The sequence below is a fragment of the Motacilla alba genome, chromosome 1 (assembly GCF_015832195.1).
Source record: "Motacilla alba alba isolate MOTALB_02 chromosome 1, Motacilla_alba_V1.0_pri, whole genome shotgun sequence".
NCBI lineage: Eukaryota > Metazoa > Chordata > Aves > Passeriformes > Motacillidae > Motacilla > Motacilla alba.
The window spans coordinates 98,708,343-98,733,890 of NC_052016.1; the positions used below are offsets into that span (position 1 = coordinate 98,708,343).

A 25,548-nucleotide genomic window follows, 5' to 3' on the forward strand; every position below is an offset into this window, starting at 1 on the left:
GGTTTCTTTAGAGTTTGGGGGTGGTACAATATAACATTATAACTTTGTCCAGACTGATGAGATTTTAGTTTTGGGGATTAAGAATTATTTTCAAAACAAATTAAACATTTATATTTTGTTGTCTTTGACAGTTGGGTTTTATTTTACCCTCTAACTGACATGGACATCATTCATAAGGGAAAACATAAATTCTATTTATGAGAGGAAGCATTTTTTAGTGTAATAAAAATGTCAACTGCTAGCTTCACTCCCTCAGGAAGGGAAACGGAATCTTGCAACCCAGAAAAGAAAGACTTACAAAGCCTCTGGAAAGGAGATAGGATCAAATGAAATGCAACTGAAAAAGACCCAAAAATCCCAGGAACTTGGGACATTGAGTGCCTCCCAGAAAATGGTCTGGGAGGAAATGAGGTGCAGTGCAAAGGACCAAAACTTGCCCAAACTAAGCTCACAGATCTTGGAACATCAGGAGAAAAAATCAAGGAGGAAGACACAACTTTGAGGGGAAGATATCAGAGACAAGGCATGGATCCTGAAAAAAAAGGAAAAAAAATTGCCGCCAAAGGGAATGCCATCAAAAGGTATGGGATGCCATCAGCTGAAGGGATATGGACCAAAGCTTGCCAAACTTGATTGCCATTGAAGTCCTGGAAACAGCAAAGAAGGACTTAAAAATGCTCTGGAATGGAGACCATCAAAAAAAAGGCAATAGAAGGAAAAAAAAAATTGGGAGATTTGGTGACTACAAGAAAATGGACCAGGATTACATGGGGTGCAGTGCAAAGGGCCAAAACATGGCAAAACTAAGCTGAGAGATGTTAGAAAATCTAGAGAAAAATCAAGGAGTAAGACACAACTTTGAGGGGAGAATGGATACTGAAGGCATGGATACTGAAGAAAAAAAAAAAAAAGGCATGAAAAAAAAAAGAAAAAAATTTCATCGCCTAAGTGAAAGGCAGCAAAAGGCATGAGATGCCATCAAGTGCAGGGACATGGACCAAAGCTAGTCCAATTGGTCCCCATTGAAATCGCAAGATTCCATTTCCCTTCCCAAAATCCCATGCCTTTTAAGTTTTACTTGTATGGATCCTGAAATTAGAATAATAATTTGCTGAATCAAACCTCAGGTACTAGCAACATTTGAAATCACAGAAAAATATTCACCATGTTTTGAGGTTTAGGATGAACAGTTCTAGGAAATTTGAAATTAAATCAGTTTTTAGTTCAGTAACTAAAAACTACAGGTTTACTGTATCATGACTCACAGTACTGTGTGTCACCAGAAGGAAAGACAAACAGGCTTTTCTGTATAAACTGGAGTTAAATACATGTCATTGTTCCAACTTCCATTGCTGCAAATAGTAGTAGAATCAAATAGGGGTACTGGCTGCATCCATATGTTTTCATTGCAATGATTGGTAGAGTTGGTTGTGTTTGTGTCTTACTTTATTTTTTGTTTAACCCATACCATATACCTTGCAGTGTTGGTGAAAAGCAGTGTTTCCCAGTCAGTGTCTTCCAGCGGCCAGGATCCCAGGATACCAGTCAGAAACCACGTGCCCTTGTACTCAGTAACCAAAAAGCTTCCTCCAGCCAGGTGTTTGCCTACGGCCTCCTGGAGGTGCCCACAAAACTGCCTGTTTGTGAGGCTGATGTTGAGTATTTGCTTGCAGTCCTCAGCAGGCAGGTATGAAACCTGCAGCTCTTCGCCTCGGACTTCATCACCCTCCATTCTCCAGCCACTGACTGTACCAGCCAGTTTTGGAATTAAAACGTGTTCTGCAAAGTCTCTCTCAGGGGTGCACACAGGAAGGTGGGAGCTGTCACACTCAACATGCTCTTCAAGTTGTAGTAATGCAATGTTGTTCTCACCAGTGTCTTCATCATACCGGATGTGGATGTGCTTCTCCCTAATTTCCATTATCTTCCCAGTTCCACTTGTTCCATTAGGCCCTGTGGAGCAATGACATTTGACTGCTCTTAGGAATAGTTTATCAGAGACCTGAAAGCTGCACGCAAGCTGCCTGTTTGTGCTGAGAAACATGTGCAGCAGAGGAGCTAAAGGCGCTCTTCCTTGAAACCTCTGCAGTAAAGGGAAAAGGAACAATTTCAGCAGTAAGGATGAATATCCAGCACTAATGTGGATTTGGGCATGAAACAAGTCACCTCTGAATCCACCATGTTTAGCTGATCCCTGTGTGCTGAGTTCTGAGCTGTGCTCGAGGCACTTTCTGCTCGCCTTGTAAAGGGGAATGTGGGGTCGCTGTAGTTCTAGCTCAGATACTTGACTGAGGTGCTTAAATGAAATAACATCATATTTGTTTCCTTTAACAGTATTTTTATGCAGCAAGAAGTCTAGTAAGCTTTTTTAAATTCAGCTTGTCAATACTGAAATGTGCTGCAGTAAGAAAAAATGTGTTGGATCACCTACCAGCACCAACCCTGATTTGGAAATGGCTGTGCAGAAGGGCACACTCTGCTGTGGTCAACACGAAGTTACTTTTTAGCAACACTCCTCCACAGAAGCCCTTCCCTTCTGGGTTTAGCAGCAGTACCTAAGAAAATGCAAAAAAACAATCGATAGCACTATCCATATGAGGGTAAGTGATGGGTTTCATGAATTGCTAGGAATACCTGCCAAGGAAATCGCTCGTCACTTTTCTTCCTGGTTTCACTTATAAGGTTATCACTGTCTTGAAGTCTGCCACATGCACAAGCATCTAACAAATGAATTAAAAAAAAATCAAAACTTCACGCTATATCAATTCAAGACTGCTCTATCATTTCAAGATAGCTAATACCTGCAAATGCCTACTGTTCCATCTAGACTTCGGGGTTCTGTTTTTATACAAAGGAAAAGGAGAATGACAATGTCTCAGCTGGTGAAAATTGGAATAATTTCTTTGGCAATTGTAGTCATAATAGTTTAGGAATGGACTGAACATGATCACTGTGTTAGGCTTGTAGTGATCGGGTTTCACTGTGCTTTCACTAATGAAATGAGGTTTCCTTTCCAGCCAACCATTAGCACATCTTACTTTTTCATCTTTATATCCTGTATTCAAATTGTGTCAAATAGCTGAGAGCTGTGGCCCAGCCTGGACAAGGTAAATCCTGGGTTTTCCTTGTTACAGCTGTCACTCTAGGGACATGCATGCCTTTCTCATCTGGTTCAGACAACACACATGCTTTTTGATTGGATCACCCAGTTATCTGCATTTGTCACACTTCCACTTGGTTTGGGTCACACACACTGGATCCTGTTGAAGCTAAACACAGGACACCTTCCAGGTGCACACATGACATGGTCTCACAGCTGACTGGTGCTTAGGCCACAGGACTGAACTAAGCCAGTTTGATGTAAAGCCCACCTGAAGTGTGCACTGGGTGTGGACATCAGTCTGCCACCACCAAAAGCGTGGCTCTACAGCTGAACTCCCAGTTTGGCTGCCCCACTTGTGCTAATGCAGACACAGGTCTGAATATACGTCTGTGGTTTTAGTAGACCTACTTTGTAAGGGGATGAAATTGAATAAGATACCTAATATGAGACTGAAGAACTAAAAAGGGCTACTGTTTCAAGCTAATTAATATGGCAGCAAATGTTTCCCTTCATTTATTAGACCATTGGTCACCTGATAGGAATCAACTGAATCTCATTCCCAAGCAGACACGTGTTCCGCAGAATTACTCTTTACCAAACACAGGAGTGGAAAACCTGGTCCAGTGAGTGATATGTAGGGTGGTGCAAGTCCTCTCTGCTGATTCATACTCAAACATTCTGATCAAATAGCCCTTCTTTTACTATTACTTTGGCATCTTGGGTGATGGTCCCTAGATTCCTTTTTCTACCCAGTAACATTGCTTTGGCTCAAAGCAGGCTGATCACATCTGTTAGATGGTGGCCTGCCCACCCAGCCCTGAGCAGGTACCCCCTTTACCTCCATGCTCCCACCTACCTAATGCGATGCACTGTTTTTTATCCTTCCCAAGCTCGTAGCCATCAGCACAGGAACAGCGGTAGGAATCCTTTCCTGGATAGCAGAAGTGGTCACATCCTACCTTTGCTTGGTGGTGGCATTCATTTTTAGCTAAACAGAACAAGCAGAGGAAAAACATGGAGTATTCTTTCATTGCTTGAGTCCTCTATGTTTTGGCTTTTATCCACTTCGTGTGGATGAGGATTGGGACTCTGGCTTGGTAGTGTTTACCACTGGGATTTTTTCCCCCTTGTTAAACAGAACTTGGAGAGAGCTGAGTCTCGGCAGCATTCGCAGACTCATTGCAAACTGTGCTCTCCCTGCACCTCCGAGTTCTGGGAAAGGGTGCCATGGGTTTTTAAACAAAATACCAAGTGTCTGCAGCAAGGGGAACTGTTGCGTGTTATGAAGACAAGCATTGCTTGAGGAAGAAGGCAGCTAAGGTTTCTGGTTTTGACACAAAACCTGTAGCTCTCATTTTGCACTTGTTTGATTTTGCACACATCAGCTACCAAAGATAAGAAAAAAAGAAAGGAAGTATGAACTTCAAAACACGCTCGACTTTCCATAGCTAAGCAAACACTTAAATCTTTAGCACAAAGCAACTGTTATTTGATCTAGCTCATAGGTGGCAAAAAATCTTGCATAACATGGCTGCCTAAGGCTCTGAGATGATCTAGTTCCCAGCACTGGTCCAAGCTGTGTCACCTCCTGTGCTCCCCAGAAGCTGGTCACAGTCACACCCCTTATACAGAGAAGGACCCTGCCTTGCTGCAGCCAGGGCGTCTCCACCCCAGGGGACCGCTGAACCAACAGAAATACTGATGTCAGGGCTGGAAAGTAGAACCTGGCAGATATAAAAATGTAGGATCTGGCCCGGGGTTTTCCTGTGCCAGAAGACATCTGTTTTACTTCATGCTTTTCACTTCCACTGGAAGCAGTTTGTTTTCTGGAGTCCTTTAGTCCTGAGGGACTGTCTTGTGAGGGTGTGGGGTGTCCAAGGCACCAGGGTGTTGTCAGCAGGAGTTTCATACTATCATCTCTTTATCACAAAAGTTCCATACCTTTTCGGTGTTTTCTGGTGAGCAGCTCCTCTGAGCACACCCTTTCTCTTTCACCAGGTAGCTAACTGACTCCAGCTCCTTTCCCACTTTGGGGTGTGTTCTCTTAACAAACCAACCCACTCTTTTATAGCTCTCTTGTTCTTATTAGTTACAGCTGTGGCCTGTTGAAGTCAGGCCTCCTGCTCATTTTTGATAATGGGCCCAGCTGCAACTCCTTAGGGGTAAGATGGCTTTCCATACCATCTCTGCTCTATCCCCCCACCCCAGGGTGCTTGGGAAGCCACCCCGGCACTGCAGCCTTGGTCCTTCAGGCCACACACCCGGGACCACAGCAGGACAAGTAGCCAAGCAGCACAGGTGGCAGTGGCAGGGCTGGCTTTGGGGTGTACCCATGAGGTGGTTTGGTTTCAGCTCTTTTGCTGCATCCCAGGAGAAGGGAGGCTCAGGGCACAGGGACAGCCAGTGGAACCTCAGGATTCCACAATGTTTTTTAGGCAGGCAGAACACATCGCCCCTGTTCTGCCAGAACTGAGTGTTTTACCCAAAACCACGGCAAGTGGCACCATGGGAGAGCTGGGTATGGTTTCATGGGGACACCCTGTGACAAGATGAGATGGGGCTTCTCAGAAGGGGCAATGCCTTACCAAAAGCACAGTTCTCTCCCTCGTAGCCCTCAGCACAGGTGCAGGTGTAGCCTCGGATGCTGTCCTCACACACACCGTTGTGCTGGCAGGGGCTTGAGGAGCACCTCCTGCCACCTGGAGAAATGGAGAGGGAGGAGTCACCACTACCACGGATCCCAAATTACACAGCCCCTGGCCTGGCACATGAGCCATTCAGAGAAGTGTTGTGAGAGCAGTTTGAAAGTAAAGGTGCTATGTGCACTGAACTGCTCCTCAGGAGTAATTTTAGCTCAAATCTTCTTCCAGAGGTGCTCTTGCAGCCCCTGTCAGAGAGGCTGGGAGCTGCCCAGAGGCAGAGCCTCCTTCTGGAGGGTGGATGCTCTGATTCAGGGAAAAGGACTGAGTTACAGTTCCTGAGTTACAGTTCCTGCTTTTTTTACAAGTGTGATATAAGACTGGTGGTTTAGATCTCCCGTGTTAGATTGATATGCACTGGATAGAAAAAACTGGCATCAAAATTATAGAGCAAGTGCACAGCAAGCAACATCAAAATAGGAGGAAATATAACTTTTATATATAACTTTTATTATATAAATAGCACAATTATTCTGCAGCAGCTCAGACATTAGCAAGCTTGCTCTCTCTGCTGAACTGAACATTGAAACAAGAGGGTGTCCTCACTGTGAGTGAAGCACCAGGCAGAGCTGCCAGTTTCCCTTCAAGCTGCCCACAGGAATGACTCCTAAGCAGGTTGAAAACATGATCCAAGTAACAACTACTTATTATAGACATAGGCTATCAGTAAGCAAGCCAGAAGAGCCTAACCTGGGACATGCTGTCCAACCTTTCTAAAAATTAACGCCTTGGCAGAGAGGTGAATTCAGTCAGTGAGCTGCCCTACCTGATTTCAGGGATGGAAAAGTGAAAACTCTGCCAGCTACTGGGAAAAAAACCCCACCAATCATCATCTGCTTAGGCTATGGGCACACATGTATCTTTGAGTGTTAGATGTACTAAAATACTGGCTGAAAGAGTTGCCACCTTCAACCCATCTGCAGTCGGATGCCACCAGCATATCCAAGCACAATGTAGGCCTCCAGAGAGGATTTTTGGGTAAACTGGGGGAATCTCACCTGCTCAGCTGAGCAGGCAGAATTGAGCAGCTGGAGCTAGGGAGGGGTTAGCCCTGCAGCCTGAAGCAGTTAGATGGATTCAAGCCTCTGAAATCCATGCTGGGAAGAAAATTAATCCAGCAGCTAGCTTTATTAAAGGAGGCAAGAGAAGATTCAAGGAAATATAGAGAAATTGGCCTGATTTCTGTTACTGGCAAGCTACAATTAAACTGTAAGCACACAGCAATATAAAAAGGTGGGAAGTAAAAACCAGCATACATTTTTCAATATCAAATAATTCAAACCCTTTAAATCTAATCATATTATAGGATAAGGGACCTAGGTGGAGTCAGTGAACATAATAGAATAGAAACATCTCCAATGACGTTGTCAATAAGTGAGCAGACTGCTATAAGGCTTGCACAAAACTTTTGGAAAGTGATGTTTAAAGAGAGATTGTCAGTGGTGAAGATAAAAGAGGGTCAGGGACAAGTGTGACCTCAGGCAAAATGCCCTGACAGCAGACATCCAGAAAGATCCTACTACATCAGTTTTGCCTTGAAGGGACAAAACAGTGCAGAACAGAGCTGGTGGGTGCTCAGCTTGTCCTCTTTTATTCACAATGCAGATTTATCCACTGCACCCTGGACTTTCAGCAGAAAGCAACATGGATACCAAAGGTCTAGAAAATGAGATTATTGCAAGACAGGATGAAAAAAATGTGTTTGTTTAGCGAGGAGGAAAAAGCCACTTTTCAAAGGCAACACTCTCCAAAATGTTAGAGAAGACATCACAGAGAAGGAAACACACACTGCTGCTCTTTAGGAAGAAGACAGAACATATGGCTTTTAATTACAGCGAGAAAGCCACCCCTGAGGCTGAAGTCAGTAATGTGTCCTGATTGTGGCTAAGCTTGTTTGGAGGGACCCTTCTGAACTGGTTTCCCTTCTCTCATCCTAGGCTAGAGAGGAAGCCTGCATGACATGCTTAGTACAAATATCCAATGACTCAAATTAGAAATTAATCCCACCCTCACAGAAGTAATAAAATGCCAGATATTTAGCATCATTCTTCATAACCTTTACAGCACTGATGGGATTCTTCTATGCAATGGTTCCCAGTGATTTAGCGGCTTGTGCGGAAAATTCTTACTGACTGCTGGTTTTGCCACCTCCTTATTCACTCTTTAAACCTAAGATTAGAAATGAATAATAGCTAAATTGAAAACAAGAGAAAAACTTGGGATGAAGCATACAGAAAAAAGGGAGGGAATAGGGTACAGTCACCATGAGCTGGTGCCACGGGCTTCCTGTTCAGGTGGCATTTAGTTACATCAGGCTCTCAGCTTCTACAGATTAGTTTCTTGCCTTGGCACCTGACAGGGAATGATGCAATCTCACTGTGCAGAGTTTGTAGACAGCTCAGTAGCTTTTAATATCTATTTATCTTGCCCAGGTTTAAGAGCTAATTCTGCATTTGGGAGATTTTGCTGGTAGAACTGTGCTGCTCTATTGTATCAGCAAAATATACTTTCTCATGTCCTAGGCTGTTTCAGATTCAGGAAAAGAAGTAGCCTATTTACTATGATAACCTTTACTTACCTTCTACTTTTATTGTTTTTGCAGCTTTAAATGTTTTTCCTGTATATTACTTTTAAAAAATCATTTCACATCAAGAATTTTCCTTCTGCTTTACTATAGACATGACAAATAGACACTGATTGTTTCTCATAGAATAAACTCTTAGAAAACCAGTATTAGACTGAATCAAAATGTTCATAATGTGACAGTACTTTGAAGGAGAGAAATCAAGAGGCCAGCTTACCATAGTAGATATCCCAAAATATTTTCTGGGTGAAAAAAAAAAAAGGAAAATAGATTTTAATTCCCAAGTAATGTAATATGTAATAAATATTTTGCTAAACCAAAAATCACGTTATGAGAGAATATATACAATGGTTTAATGTTTACAAAGTTGCACAACTATAATTTCTGCCCTGCTAGCAAAATATGCATGAGAAGGGAGAGGCTTTGCCTACTGCTTACTTTATTGTTCCTTAAGAAGCTGTACAGGAAAAGAAACACAAAAGAAACACTTTGCAGGCCAGAGAGAAACAGCTGGCTCCTTTAGCAATGCAGCTCCCTGAAAAAAAACTGGCTGGCTATTGTCTCTTTGGTGTGCAGCAGCCTGGGAAGTGACCCCAGCCTGTCCCACCCCACTTGGCCCTCGGCAGATGCTGCTGGAGGCAGAGTGGTCAGCACAGAGCAGAGCTCTGGAGCACCACTGCTGGCCACCACCACCCTGTGCCCTGCATCTCCCTGGGAGCTGCAGCTGACCCTGGAGCTGCTTTCCCCAAAGCCACACCTCTGCCCACCCCTCCCTTCCCCAAAGCACCGCGGCTGCCCATGGGCAGCCCTACAGCTCCTTCCTCTGTTTTCCCTGCAAACAAAACTCCATCCAGACTACCATTAAAGGGAACAGCGTCCATCTGTATATTATCTGTATATCTGTATATGTCTGGAGAGCCCCTGGAGCAAAGGAATTTGCAGCTATTCACCAAGTGAGCCTCTCTCTAGAAGTCCCACTACTTGCTGGTGTATTGATTCCCTCTGTCCCAGTCATAAAATCACAGAATGGTTTGTGTTGGAAGGGACCTTAAAAATCATCTAGTTCCAATCTCCTGCTATGGGCAGGAACATCTTCCACTAGACCAGGTTGCTCAAAGGCCCATCCAGCCTGGCCTTGAACACTCCCAGGGATGGGGCATCCACAGCTTCTCTGGACAACCTTTTCCAGTGCTTCACACAACTCTTAACTGCTCTCATTTATTTCCCATGCTGCATGCATTTGCATAGAGGCATTTGAGTTGGGCTCTAATGAAGCCAATTTACTGGCTGGAGTGGCTGGAATTCCTTTGTGCTGCCCTCCAGGTGCTCTTCTGCTGACCAACAGCCCTCTGCCCCTCCTGGTCCCTAAAGGATGCTGAAGCTGTATTTCTGTGTGTGCTCAGGATGGGACAGCAGCCATGAGATTTACAAATACAAGGAGCATGACACATCTTTTTTCTGGAAAGGACTTGAACAATATCAGAGCTGAGCACCTCATTTCCATTTTGACCATGGAGGACACCTGCTTGCTACCTGCTGAGATGGCAAATGCAAAGATTTCACATGGAGAGAAACCCAAACAAACAGTGCAGTCTTGTGTTTCACAAGTAAAGGATCATGGCAGCAGTTTTTACTGTGCATGCAGGGAAACAAAGTACTTACGAGCATTTCATCATTTTCAAATACTTCTCTTGCTTCTTCATGTGTACATCTCTCCTCTAGGCATTCTCTTTCCAAGCTGCCTTGAAGGACCTCCTCCAGGAGTATGGAACTGGCACGTCTCTGTCTCTTGATAACGCTGTTTGCATCATGAGCTGATATAAATACTGGAACATTGTATGGCAAAACACTAATATAAGTACTTAGATTAATTTCCTTTTATACTTTTACCTTCTTTTTTAAGATAAGTAATTTTGGTTGATTTGGGGTTTCAGCCATATTAAATTTACATACTTAAAGAGCTCTACGGTCTGAGCCCAAATTCAGCTGAGGAGTTGAGACCTTTTACTTCTGGGGAATGCCTGACTTGCTCCCAAGCAGTAGGACTTTGAAACCCTTCCTAGCAAATTATTTTACTGCATGAGACAGACAGAGCAGGGTGTGCTGGCACAGGCAGAGGAAGGGGGAAAACATTATTATAAAAGGCAAAGGCTATTTTGTGAGACTGCACAGGGGTTTCAGATGCATTGGTAGAAGTGGATATTAGTGGTATTAGGTTATGATGGTGGATCCAAACTGATGCTCTTCAGTCTTAGTTCATGGCAATTATTTTTTGCTGAGAAGCAAAGCCATGACATGGCTGAGTTCTCAATCAATTCTCTCTTAAGAGGAGTAAATAAAAACTACCCCTCAGCAAAGCTTATAATTCAGAGGGCTATATCCCATACCACTGTTTATGTGGAAGACACTGTAATCTTTCAGATTTGAGTAAAGAGGAGGAGAGACCAGTTAACAGATCCTAAAACTCCTCTTTGCAAACGACACCTCCATCAAAAGCTGCCTGCCAGCTGGGCAGCTGGTGCCACCCTGGTGCCTCATCATCTTCTCATGAAGCAATGTGTAACCGTGTGTACCAGCACGTGTTCGTCAGTCCTTCTGCGCTTGGAAAGTAAATGTGTTGGGGCAGGGAATATTCAGGGTTTTTTTCTCTTTTATACAGTGTTTAGGGACCCAACTGCTGGTTGAAGTAATCAATAATCATAGAACTGGAAAAAGTGAGAGCAATAGCAAAACTACTCCAAAACTGTGTACAGATATTTAGTCATCTTTTTGAAGGATATCCCATAAGCAACTGACTTGCACATGGTATTAAAAAAAGAAAGCTTAATGACTATTCTGCATTTTAAATGTTATCTGACCCCCAGCACAAATTTCTGCCGTGCAGTGGTTCTGCCACCTCCAGCACAGCTGGCAGAGAACTTCTGCTGCAGGGAATTTTGACTTTCTGAAGAGATTATAATTTTCTTCCTTGCCTGGCTCCTCCTTATTTTTGACAAACCATGAAAACATAAACTTCTTCAAGCTATAACAAGCATGCATACTGGCCTCTTCCATAGGACTCTCTCATTTTTATTTCAGCCGCAACTAGAAATATAAAATAAAATTCGCTTTAATATCTGGGACACTCTAACAATTGTAGGAAAAGACAAAAAATTATCCTGGCATAAATGATGGTACTTCAAAACTACATTGCCCCATTAGCTTACAGCAGTTTTCACTGAGCTGCATGAAATAAACAGCAGAAAAATTTTCATATTTAAAGAAAATAAGGAATGGACTGTTTTCATTGATTACACTCTGTGCTACAAAGTAAACATTATATAAGGAGCAAAATTACTGGTGTTTCTAGAAAAGCAGCAGCACAAATCAGACTCAAAGGTGCTATAAAACAAAAGCCATACCTGCCTGCTCTGTCTGAAGGAAAAGGGCAGAGAGAAGGAAGAATATTGTCCAAGAGCACCTTGCCATTGTTACCCTCTGAGCCTAACGGTGCCTGCCTGCATTCCTGCAGCTCTTGTGGGAAATGGCTACAGGAGAGAAGCTGAAGTTTAAAGTCCAGCTGCTCATGAGAAAACAAAACCTCTAAGGGCAAATCCTGGCTGCAATGTCAACACATGGGGGAAAAAAAAAAACAAAATACCAAAAAACCAAAAAACATACCCAAACCAAACCAAAGAAATCAATGCCCGGCTCAGCAGTGCAACAGTCCCCTCTCCGCGTGCCCTGGCTGACTGAGGGGCCCTGTGCCAGTGCCACTGAGAGTTGCTCTGAGATCTGGATGTTCCTCCTGTGCCCCAGCACTCACTTACTGTAACACAGCTGGGTGGAGAAGAACAGCACAAACATTTCTTTGCACCATATCAAAGCACAGGCTGGGCAATGACCTCAGGGACCAATTACATGATGTGGCCCTTTTGTACGTTGTCCCCACAAAACATTTACCAAGGCTTAGCTGCAAAGGGCAAATCCCACCAGCTTTTGGAGCAACCAAGCCCCCAAACATTATTTTCTCCCCCTAGGGATGCATCTGAATGGATCTGGCATTTTTCTTTTTCGCTCTTAGGTTTGTAATGCCCAGCATGGAAAACTTTTCCTGACGTCAGGATTTCCGTCACACAGAGACGCACAGCCAGACACAGTCCGTGAAAGGAGATGTAGGTATGGAGAGGACAGAAACACTCCCTGGGCTGCTGAGATATGCACCCTGTGGACAGGGTGACCCTGCTTTCCAGCCCTGGACAAGAGGAAGGATAAACCCGTTGGCATGCAATGGCAGTGTGGCTGCAGGGCTCCCAGAATAGGCTGGCTCCTGGGAAGAGCAGGAAACAATTTCTACACTCAGAGCAACAACCAGTGAGAGGAAAAGTGGTTTAATACTTAATCTGAGTTATGAACTGAGACCATTCTGTGTTTTCATATCATAAATCTCCAGCTATTATTTGAGTACGCAGTTCTTTTGACAAAGTATGATTGACCGGGTAAATCCAGAAACAAAACTTCACTTCCCATCAATTGCACCTTTGAAAACAAGCTTCAGTGAGTATTGAGGCCAATGAGGGAAACAAACTACATCCCTTACCAAGGCCAGTCCCTACCAACCCAGGGCTGTTTTTACTGCTCACATCACGAGCCACAATACCTGCAGCAAATAATCAACCTGCCCTTTAAAACTTCATTGTGGGAGGATTTTCCTGCAGTTTCTGCAGAGGTGTTGCCCCAGAAGTTCACTTGGAGTTCAAACTCTTCTAATACCAAGCTTAATTTTATTCACAGCCAGTTCATGACCTTATGTATTTGTTTTGCCCTCCTTATATTTCTGCAGAACTAATTAGAACAGCCTCCCATCCTCTGGTTAACTGTGTGTCCAGCTTTCCTCAGTAAATGAGCTCTCCGTGCTATCCTCAGTCCCCTGAGGCCACCAAGCTGTACCTCTCCCAGCCAGAGCTTTGTTGGCTAGCAAAGGGACAGCTATTGCCAGTGGTCACATTTGGTGGATGCTGGGGGCTCAGACAGCACCTCCTGTGTCCAGAAGTCACTGTGGAGGCTCACCTCACCCTCCTTGCCTTGCATTGCAGGGGCTGTGTTGCTTTTCCGCTCTCCTCTGGCTGTCCCTCCCCATGGGAGCACCTGTCAGTGAGGCTGCTGCTGTAGTCCTCCAGTGGCCTGGGACCACTTGCCGTTACCTTCTTGTGATAATGAATATCATCCCAGGCATACACAGCACAGCCAGTCTGGCTCCCTTTGGCATGAAAAATATGTCACCACTTGATGTCAGCACAGGACGTTGCAGAACCCAGCACAAAAATATGGATCCACAGATTTATTTTTTTTTTTAAAGAAACTGTTTACATTTCACAAACCTAAACCTATGTCAACTAAGGAACTCTTGTAGGTCTAAGTTTGTCATTCAAATTGGTTTAATATTAATAACGCAGGGCTCCAGAAGCTGTATTCTCACAAGATCTTAGTTTACAGGGTCATTTTTCCTCTTGCTGTGGGATCTTTTTTTACAAAAGATATCCCTTGACTGATCAGCTGTGTCCTTGGGAATGGGACAGAGTGTACTCAGTATGCATGGCACTGACTTTGCTTTTTCTGTATTGACATCAATGCAACAGGTTTACATTTTAACTTTCATATTACTATGGAAAACTTCATAAAAAGGGGGGTTTCAAAGGGCAGTCCTTTCCTCGTGTGTTTCTTTATAAAGAGTTACTGGGATTTCTTTTTCCCTTCCTTTAATTACCACAGCGAGCATATGGTGATGTGTTTCATCATGGAGTCCTGCACCCTGTTTCCTGCAGCCCTGCTTAGGGCTTGCCTTCCTCTTGAAGGGTTACCCATTCCAGGATGAAGCCTGCAGGCAGAGTCAGATATCAAGTTAGCAGCTCCTCAGGATGGAGCAGCTGAGGGAGTTAGTCCTGCTTCAGCAACTGGTTCACATGGAAGTTGTTCCTTGCCCTGTGCAGCAACCTAGGGGAAGTGGGTTTGCAGACCTGCTGTCCAGGCAGTGATGGGGCAGGGATGGGGCAGGGATGGGGACATGTCAATGCCACCCATCTCCTGCTACAGGCTGGCCATCAGCCCTGCTGCAGCATGATGTGCCAAGGGCAGCTGTCCTGAGTAACCATCACATGCTTTTTTGGAAACGCATACCTCAGCTAGTGAGCTGCTTAGTGCAGTGAAAATGGGTACTGATTTCAGCTAAACACCTGGACTGAGATCAGCCAAGCCTGTTCACCACCTGCAGGGGAAAAAAAATCACGTTTCTCTTGCCAAATCCGAAGTGCATCAGCATTTCTAAATGAGGAGGAACTTGTGGCTGTTTCAAAAGAACATCAGCACTCTCTTTGTGGTTGGGTTACAGATTGCAGGAAACCTTGGAGGAGCAAACAGGGGAAGGAATGTAACCCCAGGGAGCTCTGATTTTCTCCTTTGGGTGCTGCACTCATAAGAAGACTGTCAGCCTACCCTCCAGGATGAGCAAGTGTCCTGATGGCCTGGCAGTGAAAACAAAAGCCACCTTGGAACTCCTCTGACATTTGCTCCATCCCCAGAAGTATTCAAGGCCAGGCTGGATGGGGCTTTCAGAAACCTGGTCTAGTGGAAGGTGTCCCTAGCCATGGCAGGCAGTGTTGTATGAGGTGATCTTTGAAGGTCTCCTCTACCCAAAACCCTTCTATGATTCTGTGATCTCCGTAGATGCAAGCTCTGACATTTTCTCTGCACATATTGTTAAAAATAGCTATTTTTGTTAATATTTCATTTATTAAAAGACATTATTTCTTTACTCCCACCTTCATGTTTCTTTGCCTTTTCTCTCAACTTATATATTAAAATTCTTTTCCCTACCAAAATTCCAGCCAAAAAACCTGGCTATGGAAGAACCAGAAGATGACAGAGCAGATGCACAGACAGCATCATTGCACCTCAGCTCCTAGTTACAGTTTCAATGATGGATAAGGATGGTTGGTAAGATGCTGAATTTTGCTCTGAGATGAGGAATATCCCCTCATCCCATGTGAAAGATGAAGCAAAACCTCTTTGGAATCTGTGACATTTTGATGAAGATTTTTTTTTCCTCCAGTTTTGTCTGGTAATATCTCCCCACTGCTCTAACCTGGAGTTCAGGATAAAAGGATGGCCCTCAGAGGAGGCAAACTCCTGGAGCACTGATGCAGTCTGAAGTGGACAATGAAGAAATAAGAAAGCACTTGGACTTTACCCAGTGTTCAGATTTTTTAATGCAGTTTCCTGTTCCTCTGTCCTTCTGCCTGACTCTCTCCACTGAGGACACGGGGCAGCAGCCCTGCAGCTGTGTCCAGATGCTATAATTTAAATTGTTCCTTTGACCAACCGGTCACTCCTTCTGCCACAGATTCAGCAGGAGGGAAGTCCTCACATGGCCTCCGCAGCACCAGCGCAAAGACTGCACCCAACATCTTCCACCCACAGCCCAGACATCTGTAACTGGGTGGTGGAACTGTCTTTTGCCATCAACCTGACTTCCAAGCCGTGGGAGACATGCATTCTGTGGACTTGTGCAACTGTCACACTGCTGGACTGCTTTTGGAGATTGACGTTTATGACAGGAAAAAAAACTCTGTCTGTATTGAAACAGGATGGCAAAAAAAAAAAGCTTATTCAAGTTTCAAAGTGCATCTTCAGGATGACTTGAGTTAAAACTCTATCCTGCCTGTGCAGACCCAAAGAGCACTGAGGCAGAGCACTGATGATGTGTGCCTGGCTATGTGTCTTGAGTGAGGATTGCAGGTCTCTGTGCAATTAAGCAGCTCTGGTAAGTGTCCCTGCAGACAGAATTTGTTCTTATCTGGTACTGAATATCTGAGGAAGTTGATGATGATGTTTCATGCCTGGCAATGCAAACTGGGAGGTGAGGAAGGAGAAGCTCAGATGACTGATGGCTCATGAATGCATGTTGAGCTAAGGACAGCAAAGCCCATCAGAGGTGACTGTGCCCTCTGTAACTGATTATGAATAAACCAGGAGTGATGCAGAACTGGGACAAGTGGCCATGGAGGGGCTGGGTGGGAGGAGAGATGAATGGCAATGAGGGAATGGGTCAGCAAGTGCCAGCCCTGTGTTATGGCCTCCCTGTAGACCCTGGGACACATCCGAGCCTGGCCCACTGTTCCATGTATCAGACTGGCTCTCTCTGTAGTTTAGGGCTGAGCTATAATCAGAGGTTTCAAAGGAGGTCCTGTGGGAATTCAAACAGGGGCATATCCTTTGGAGCAGTGATGTCAGGGAGTGACATATGCAGCTATCAGGGGGTGAACTTCTATCCTTGGTTTGAACACCATGGCCTACCATGCACTGTCACTCCCAAATCGAGTTCATTTAGCAGCCTGAAGTTCATGATGCGTCAGAGAAAAGTGGCAGGGAAATTATACAAATGGGACAGACTCCAGAGTGGTGTTTTTGAGTTTTTATAGGGAAACCAGACAGTGATCATTGCAGAACACTATTCCTTTTAAACTGATCAACAAATTCCATTATAAAAACCATCCCCCAGTGGTGACTTTCACACTTGAAAACTGGATATGGTGAAGGCAGGGAATGAGAAAAATATTGCACATTTTATGCCACAATCCAATTTGGTATAAAATATGGCAATCTTTCTTCTCTCTTCCAAAATACATACTGACACACCTTTTGAAGTACAACATAGAGTAATTTTTCTGTAGGGGCTCAAATATCTCAATATCTGCTTCACAATTTTTTACATACCACTGAACTGGCTGCAAAACAAATATTTTTTTCTCTGGATTGAAATAAGGTTGACAGAAGATGTCAGGTTCAGATGATAAGACAGGCTTTAATCAGTCTTGAAATATTAGTTACCCTTGCAGATTTATTTTTTTTTTCAGTTGTGAATGATTTAAATACTACTTCATATAAAGACTAACATATAACAATATTGTAATTTCTAGGGCGAATGCAATGCATTCACTTTATGGTAGCCAAATCATTATATCAATAATGCTGGTGAAGAAAGTATCTCAGAAAGAAAGCAAGCAGCTATCAGAACAGCAGTGGTTTTGGTGACAGACAGCAAGCAAGCCTTCCCAATGCAAGGAACTTCATGTAACAACTCATTTCACTCAGTGACATGCACAGTTAATTAGACTCCTCTGGATACATGGGTGGGCTTTGCATTTTCTAGGGTTTTTTTCTGTATACATGTTCTCAAAGCCACTGACAATTCCAATTAATTCATCAGAATGTGTCGCAGCTGAGACCATCACAAAGCAGCACTCCATTTTCAGAAGGCTTCAAACCCAGTTTTATTATAGCATGCATGCTTTTTATACATTCTTACAAGACTCATAAGTTTACACTTTACTCATTGGTCAGGAAGGACAAACAAAGTGCTTATTGGAGCAGACAGTTGCAGGTTTCTCTTATTTATCCTTTCTTTCTTGGTTTTTATGTCAACAGCCTTGCTAGAAAATTCTTTCAGGGGTAAACATGGATCCTCTTATCAAACTTCTCTCCTATTCACAGAACTCGCTGTAAAACCTCTTCCACAAGAACATATCTAGCAAAATCTTCTGGAAGGCATGCTGGGACAACATCCTCAGAAAATGTGATAGGTTTCTCCAATTTGAGAAAGACTGTGCTGCAGCTGTTGCTGCTGAAAGTTTCTTATCCAATTCAGCATGGCCATATATTTTATCCACTCTGTGCATTGGCTCTTACCTTTCCTTGTCTGCCATCCCTGTGCCAAATAATGAAAGCAGTTGCTAATAAGACAATATCAACAAGTCTAAGGCATCTCAGCAACTGAAGGGACTAAAGTTCCTTGCACTCTATATAGGTAATGAGATGTACAAATAAAATGGACCAGTCCTGTATCCTGAAGCTGTAGCAAATCATACCCATTTTGGAGAGGTTTTAGAGGGCTGACAAACTGCCAAGCAAGTAGAAAATCAGAACTTTTCCATCAGAATGATGCTTTCAATGAAAACTTTGATAAAACTTTTTGGGCTTCATTACAGTACTCCTATGGCACTCATGATAGACATGCCTCAGCACAGAAGAATTTTGCCTCATTTGTAGAGCAATATAGTCAGACTTAAATGGAAAAGAGATATTTATTGTCTTTTAAAACTTCAACATTCTGCATACAAGAATCTACAAATTCACATATATATTTGGTCTTCCTCAATTTGTGTGAAGTCTCTTTGGGAATTAAATGGTCAGGCAATTGGAGTTAAAGCAATAACAATTTTTGCTTGACTCAGGTAGGTTGAGTACAAATTTTATGACTCAGAACACCATTTTTCAGTGCCTAGAATTTGTGATAAACTACTTTTTATTAAAAAAATAGTAAATAATATATTTGAGGTTTCAAGTATGGAACAGTCCCAGAATAATATCTACATGCTGTCGAAACAGTTATTGCTAATATCTGAATGAGGCATCTGGAATTCTTCAGTGTTTGGCCAACACAGGAAATTGCATAAAGTTGTAATATTACACCAATTTAACTACATCAGCTTAGCCTTACCTGCACACATACCTCCCCAGTTTATATTTGGCTTCTAGAATATACAAAATACACTAGGTCAAGCCAAGCTTAAAGAAACTGTCTATTCTACAAATTTGGCCATGTATTTCACTGTTAGTCAAGAGATAAAATGAGGCGGTGAGGAACAGCAAGAGGGTAAGACAAACTCTGCTAGAATTCCGTGTCTCGCATATGGAGAATAAAATATGGGAGAGTTTCTCATTTTTGTAGTAAAGGACACAATGAGGAGCATTTACCAAAAATGCCATACCTGCAAGCACTTCTGCCCTAAGCTGCCCCTCTCAGCACTTGCTTGATGCTGAAATGCAGACACAAGATCATTCAGGGCTGGAGACCTGTGCAGAAGCACAGTACTCAGGAGAGTGGAATAACCCACCCAAAATTCTGACACCAGGGAAGCCTGGCATTCCCCCCCAAGAGGGGGAAGCCACCCCTCTTGGGCCCAGGGCTGGATGAGCACGATGAGGAGAAAACAGCCGCCAGTCCAGGCTCCTTGCCTGCCACGGGGACATGCTGGGTGAGTGCCAGCCTCCCTGGTGACCTCCAACTGTCTGCTCAAGGCCTCAGTGGATTCCTCATTTTCAGAATAGGCATCTGGGTTTGCTGTGATTCCTGTGACTTTCTGCCATCTAGTTCATGGTTTCTGAGCCTTATGTGGGAACTGGACTGCAAAGGAATAATCAAAATGCTTCTTGTATGGGTGGTACTGGGACCTCAAAACATGTGCTGCCTGCTGACAGCAAAGAGCCCCTGTCCATAGCACTGAACACACTCTGTGAATGCTCAGCTGGTGTTACCAGCCTCCACTTGAGCTCAGAAATACCTGATTTAAGTAAATATATAGGAAGTGGAGGACTATGGTCTTCCATCTCTGGGGGGTATGGTGCCTGTGCTGTCCCTGAGGTACCAAGCTGAGTGACATGCAAGGAACCTTGTAGAGCAGACAGTTGCTGGAAGCAATTTCTGCCACAGAAGTGCCACTCAGCAGAGCTTGTTTGATGGAGCCCTCAGTATAAAGAAGGTTTTATGGTCAGGAAAGTACAGTTAGTTTCCATTGGATCTTGAGTTGGTTTTCACCACCATTATTCAAACCTGCTGGAACACTGGTTTTTCAGCCAAAAGCAGCCTTTAGAGTTACACAGAGATGATACTTACAGTGGAGGAAAATGGTTTGCAGGGAAACAGGTCACTTTCAGGGAATCAACCTGTCACGAAAACAAGGGAAAACTTGCTTAACATTCATTTGAAGGAAAACTCGACAGCAGCACTTTACAATCTAATGAGATATGCAAGTGTCCTTGTCAGGTTGGGCTCTGCTAGATTTTTCAAGACATTAAGAAAAACTTTGCACATGCAAAAAGATCAGAATGTCTGAAAAATGAAAATAATTTTCATTTCTTTTTAAACATACCCATTTTGAGCAAGTAGGCAAGTGGGTTCAGCATTTCAAAGTATTTGAAAATTAAACATCTTCCATTATTTGTATAATTATTGTTATGTACCTGCTGTTAATAAATATTTTTATTGGAAAATAGAGTAAAGTATTATATGCTTGAAATCATAAGCTCAAGATAGTAATTTGGCATTAAATTACAAAGGGTATTATGTCAGACAGAAAAATAAACTACGACTAGTAATTGTTTATGTTCAATTTGAATGCAGGCAAAACTGACGGAATTAAATTCAGTGTCAGTAGTTATTAATCTGTTTAGGTTGCCACATGAAAACTGCAGAAAACCTGTTGTTAGAAGAAAAGAGAAAGGCAGATTGTATTTCTTTCAGACGGAACAGGTGGTATTTAAGGAGAAACAAGAGAAATATAACTCAGTCACATAATGTTACTACTACTGAAATTATAATGAGTCTTTGTGAACAGTATACTGTAAAGGGTGAAATTTCTTGGATTTCTACCTATTTGGATCTGTAGGTGTTCAGCATGTCCCAGAGGCCTTGAAACTAGACACCCACTTTATCAATCAAAAATCTAACCTGTTACTTTCTAACAAAATCCTCCATAGCATGAAAGGGCTGTTTCAGTCTTCGGGAGAAGAGGAATCTGAGCCCTGCTGTAATCACCAGTTTCTGATATAGTTTCCCCCCTGCTGGGACATGGATTTTGCAGTCCCCTGAGAGAACACACCCAATTGCACAGAATACTTTCTTGAGCTATTTTTGCTGCCATACATCCCTCACAGCTGCATAATTTGATGCTACTTAAATTATGTCCTCTGGCTAAGGTCTTACTAAATTTGTTATCAACAGCTCAAGTAGGTCATGGGAAAGGCTTGAACAATTCACAGTATTCTTTATGCTACAGTGGCACTGCAACACAGCAGCACTTCCTAAATGTGGTGCAGATGTGATGTGTCCCATAGGATGAACTATAAGTGTACTTTGTACTACAGAAACACAGGTTTTGTCATTGCCCAGGGCATAGCCAGCAGCGCAGGAACTTACGATTCCTCCCTCTTCAGTTCTTCAGAACTGCTCTCAAGTTGACCTCGCATCACTTGGTATGACTGCAAAGGAGACAAAGGTACAGGCAGGTTACAGGTTTGTGGTGACTTCATAAAAGCCCAAGCAGCTTATAAAAGCTGGCTTGCAAACATTAGTCAAACACCCCACACTGTCGGAAATACAGTACAAATCCTGCAAAAGACCTTCATAATAACAATAGTTGTATTATTATTTTAAAATTGGTAAGCTGTCAACATTAGGTAGAGCACCATTATTCTACATCTTATGCTGTGTTTCCCAGCTGTGACTAACAGCTCTCAGAGGGCAATTCAAGGAGCAATCTGTACTTGCCAGAACAGCTATTGTACTAAGGCAAAGAGGAACATGGGTGTGGGTAAGAGGCAAAATATATAAACAACTAAAGCATCAGTAACAAATGAAGTACTGGGCTCTTGGTATATCCTTGCAATATTCCTTTTCCATCTGTATATGACTCATGCTTAACTCAGTCCTGGTATTACAAGATCACAGGCAGAGTATGAGAGCTCTTCCTGGCTCTAACAGTGCAAGAGCAAGTAAACTGATCCTAAAGAAGTTGTCTAACCTGCTCTTACAGATTCCTAATGAGATTCCACAGCTCACCAACCCAGCTTAATGCACTCCTTAATTAGCCCTATAATGTCTAAAAAGTGTTTCCTATTAATCTAATCTGAGTAGCCCTTAGAGTGATGGGATCCCATTACTTCTTGTCCTCGCTGTTCATCCTCATGAAAACAAAAAAGTCTTGATTTTATTACATATTTTACATATCTCTGTGGTTGCATGCTGTGGGACCAAAGGTGAAATTTTGGTTTTGTGTTTACATAATTGCCTTCTATTTACATTGGACCAGTGTTTCAGTTTCCCAAGACTGCCTGAATGCTCATCTCAACTTATGGTAGTCCTTCCAGTATGAAATGAGGTGAAAAAGCAGTAAGAAAACACTCTCTTTTGTCTTGCGTGTCATTGTGGAAAATACCAGTGTCAGATGTCTTCAGAGGTGTGGAGATTTGCACTCCATGTAATGTTTCAATCAAGTAGCACAGTTTCTTGACCAGATTGGCACCAAACTTACAACTGTTTCTCTTTCTGTTGCAATAAAAGTGTCAGATAAAATTATGTTAGAAGCCCCCCTTGAAGGAGAGACCTAAGGTTTATTCCATCTTTTGCAGCCACACATCCTATCATCCTGTCTTTGGGGAAAAGCGATGTGATTTTTCCCTTGGAAAAATTTGGTGTGATTTTTTTTTCCTGAATAGTGCAGTTCAGCAGTTTCTTTCCTCCTTGCTGGGTACAAGGTATTTGGTACCTTAAGGAAGAAAGACTTTCTTCTCCATCGGGCACAGACTAACACTCATGTTCTTTCTTCCATTATTCAAATACTTAGATCAGCTCTTGGTTTTCATATCACATTTATCTTATTGTATTTACTTCTCAGCTTTTCTGGTTTTATGTCAGGATGTTTACAATTCTTTTATACAAAGCTAGGCATTTTAACACTTGTTTTTGAAGGTCGGATCACAAAAGATCTCACAGTTTTAATCAATTGTCCTCTACTTTTCTGACCTTGGGACAGTTTTGACATATGCCTTGCACACTTTGGGGGTTTGTGGGGATTTTAGAAGTAGGCTTTCTTTAAAAAATACATTCATTTTATTCTCTTGTTCTTTTTCTTTATTAATGAGCTCTGTCATTTTTACAGTTACTTTTATAGAAGTTACCTTCCATCTTTGTTTTGTCAGCAACTTCTAGTCTATAATTTAACATTAAATGCACACAAGTGCACTCAAAATTGCTTTTAACACGTTTATATGAGCTCTTCCTTGAAACATTCTGAATACTCTCAGGGCACCCTGTGTCCCACTAAGTACCTCTCCCATCTCATCTCTGGGATGTCAAAATCCACCTCTAACTCATAGCTTATGTAATGGTGATGACTCAGGTGTTTGTTCAGTTGTCTCCAGTCAGAGACAACAGCAAAATTAAAACATAAGGCACACATCATGTCCACAATGTGATTCATAAACTTACTCTGTAGAGAAGATCTCAGGGTCCAACCTGAAGGGGAGGTGGGATGATTTATCAAGTGGAGATGTGATGGTTTTGTGGAGATGTACAAAACTACAGTGGGTGATGTGGTAGGGATCTCATTCCCCTCTACACTGTTAAACATTCTGGGGTTCATTATGTGCCTCAGTAGCATAGCATTAATTAGCAAAGATTATTTATTTATTATATTTCTTGAGAACATGAAGAATAACCCATTAATTGTGCTGAGCCTTTGAAAACACTACATATCAACATACTGACCCTATAATTTACACTGACACAATTGTCACTCCAAAATGGAATTCCCCATGTGCCTCAGCCCTGGTTATCATTACACTGCAGCTGGCAAAGGGAAGCAAGGTGGGTGAGACAGCAAAGCCACCGGATGTTCACTCGTGTCCCTTACACACAAAGCAAAAATATTGACAGCTACCTGTGGGGTTTAGGCAAAGCAGCACAAAGCCAAGCTAAGCAAACACTCTACCTGTCTGCCTCATCTGAAGGAAAAGGAGGACAATGGGAAGAAGCCACATTGTCCCACGATGACCTGCCATGCCCATCCTCCGAGCTCACTGCGCATCACACCCGCTGCTTGCTCTGCAGGGCTCTGGGGCAGCCGCTGAATGAGAAACACCACAGTGCAAAGGTCAGTCACTCAAGAGAAAACAAAACTTCTGAGAGCAAAGTCTGCACTCAATGTCACCACGGCACAGTGTTAAGACACACAAAATGTGAGTGTGCTGCAGCAATGCCACACGGACAGCTTTGTGCTGGCAGAGCACCTCTAAGAGGCTTTCCTCTAGAAACTTTGACAAAGCCTCTCTAAAGCAGCTGGGCTATGCAGGCAGCAAGGAGCTAGAGTAAGTGATGTGGCTCTTGCCCCTGTCCCAAGGAAGGCAGCCAACCAGAACCAGAGCTTTGCGCCTCCTGTATGCTGGGCTGCAGCAGGAAGGCACCCCAGGAGTAAGGAGTAGATCAGGGCACCAAGTTTTCAGGTCTTGGTGAGCACATTGCAAAGTTGTTACCCACCAGCTCCATCCCAAGCGCACTTGGACAGAGCACATTTCCCCAGATTCATCAATTTCACTCTTATTATGAAAGTTGGGGGGTTATGGGCTTTATGTGCTTTGTCCTTTTGTTGAAACCACTCCTAGGGGACAGCTCTTGACAGGCCATTGTGGTCTGTCATCCGGCTATGGAAAACAATCCTGCCAGGCGAGTCACCTGTGCCAGGGAGCAGTACACAGGAAGCCTGCTGTTACCACGCTAGTGCAGGGCACAAAGGCATGATGCTAAAAGTGACAGGTGCTGCTCACCTGGAAACACAGAAAACAGGGGCTGGAGAGACCTACAGGGTCACCCAGCCCAACCTACTGAGCCAACAGGGGATCAAATTGACCTCTTTTAATTGTAGCACTGATGGACACTGAGCCTGCTGCAGTGTGTTTTCCTCCCATGCTGTAGGATGCCATAACAAAGGGCAGCTTGTTCACAGTTGTTCCTTACAGCAGCCCCCATCATGCTCCACACATGGCATCTCCCTACATCTCCCACTCTGGAACACAACTGGCATAAGAGATTTCACTGCCCTCTGGGGAATATCGATTGCTGGGCTTCTCTGGTCACAGGTCTTACTCACCATCCTTCTTTTCTTCCCTTAAGTCTCACGACTGGCTTTTCCTTGAAGGCAGAAGAAGCCTGAGCATTAGAGGGTAGCTTAGAGCCTCTCTGTCCACCATCCTTGGGATAACTGACATGCCCACTCACTTTCCTGCCCACAATTAGTGCTGACTGCAGCAATGCTTGTTGTTTGCAGGGCTGTATTTTGAGTTTGTCAGTCTGCTTTGTTTACAGCAGTGAAATTTTTTTCACACAGTGTTTACTGTGTGAAATGAGCCAGTACCAGCTCAAAGCCTAAGAGAGATGGAGCAGGTGCCTAAGGAAGTGCAGTGTCCTCAGAGCAGAGGGGAACATAAGAGATTGGAGAAGCTTTGAAAAAGCCATCAGAACTGTAAGGGGGATAGAGGCTGATGAGGCTTTGTTAGAAAGAAACCCAACCAAA

General features: G+C 43.3%; 1 protein-coding gene and 1 long non-coding RNA gene across 3 annotated transcripts; both read right to left on the reverse strand.

Moving 5' to 3' along the window:
* Positions 1–799: 799 nt before the first annotated feature.
* PROZ (protein Z, vitamin K dependent plasma glycoprotein) lies at positions 800–11,999 on the reverse strand. The gene is made up of 8 exons (XM_038155547.1): positions 11,788–11,999; positions 10,049–10,212; positions 8,604–8,628; positions 5,689–5,802; positions 3,960–4,091; positions 2,635–2,720; positions 2,432–2,555; positions 800–1,953 (listed from the first exon to the last, which is right to left on the reverse strand). Exons 1-8 carry the CDS (start codon positions 11,852–11,854, stop codon positions 1,442–1,444), a joined length of 1,224 nt encoding a protein of 407 aa, XP_038011475.1. The 5' UTR covers positions 11,855–11,999; the 3' UTR covers positions 800–1,441.
* Positions 12,000–19,378: 7,379 nt separating this feature from the next.
* On the reverse strand, positions 19,379–25,236 carry LOC119709282. Of its 2 annotated transcripts, XR_005259324.1 has the most exons (5): positions 25,126–25,236; positions 23,971–24,105; positions 21,399–21,460; positions 20,097–20,146; positions 19,379–19,607 (listed from the first exon to the last, which is right to left on the reverse strand). It is a non-coding gene; the product is annotated as an uncharacterized LOC119709282 (long non-coding RNA). The 2 variants fall into 2 exon arrangements; XR_005259323.1 differs by lacking the exon at positions 25,126–25,236 and having other exon boundaries at positions 23,971–24,147.
* Positions 25,237–25,548: the final 312 nt, after the last annotated feature.

Bases quoted from the DNA above. Each gene is read 5' to 3' on its own strand.
- PROZ (XM_038155547.1), bottom strand. From the start codon at position 11,854: ATGGCAAGGTGCTCTTGGACAATATTCTTCCTTCTCTCTGCCCTTTTC. The intron at 4,092-5,688 runs GTAAGGCATTGC...TGTTCTGTTTAG, and splicing joins GGGAGAGAACTGTGCTTTTG to CTAAAAATGAATGCCACCAC. The intron at 2,721-3,959 runs GTAGGTGGGAGC...TTCATTTGTTAG, and splicing joins AAAACAGTGCATCGCATTAG to ATGCTTGTGCATGTGGCAGA.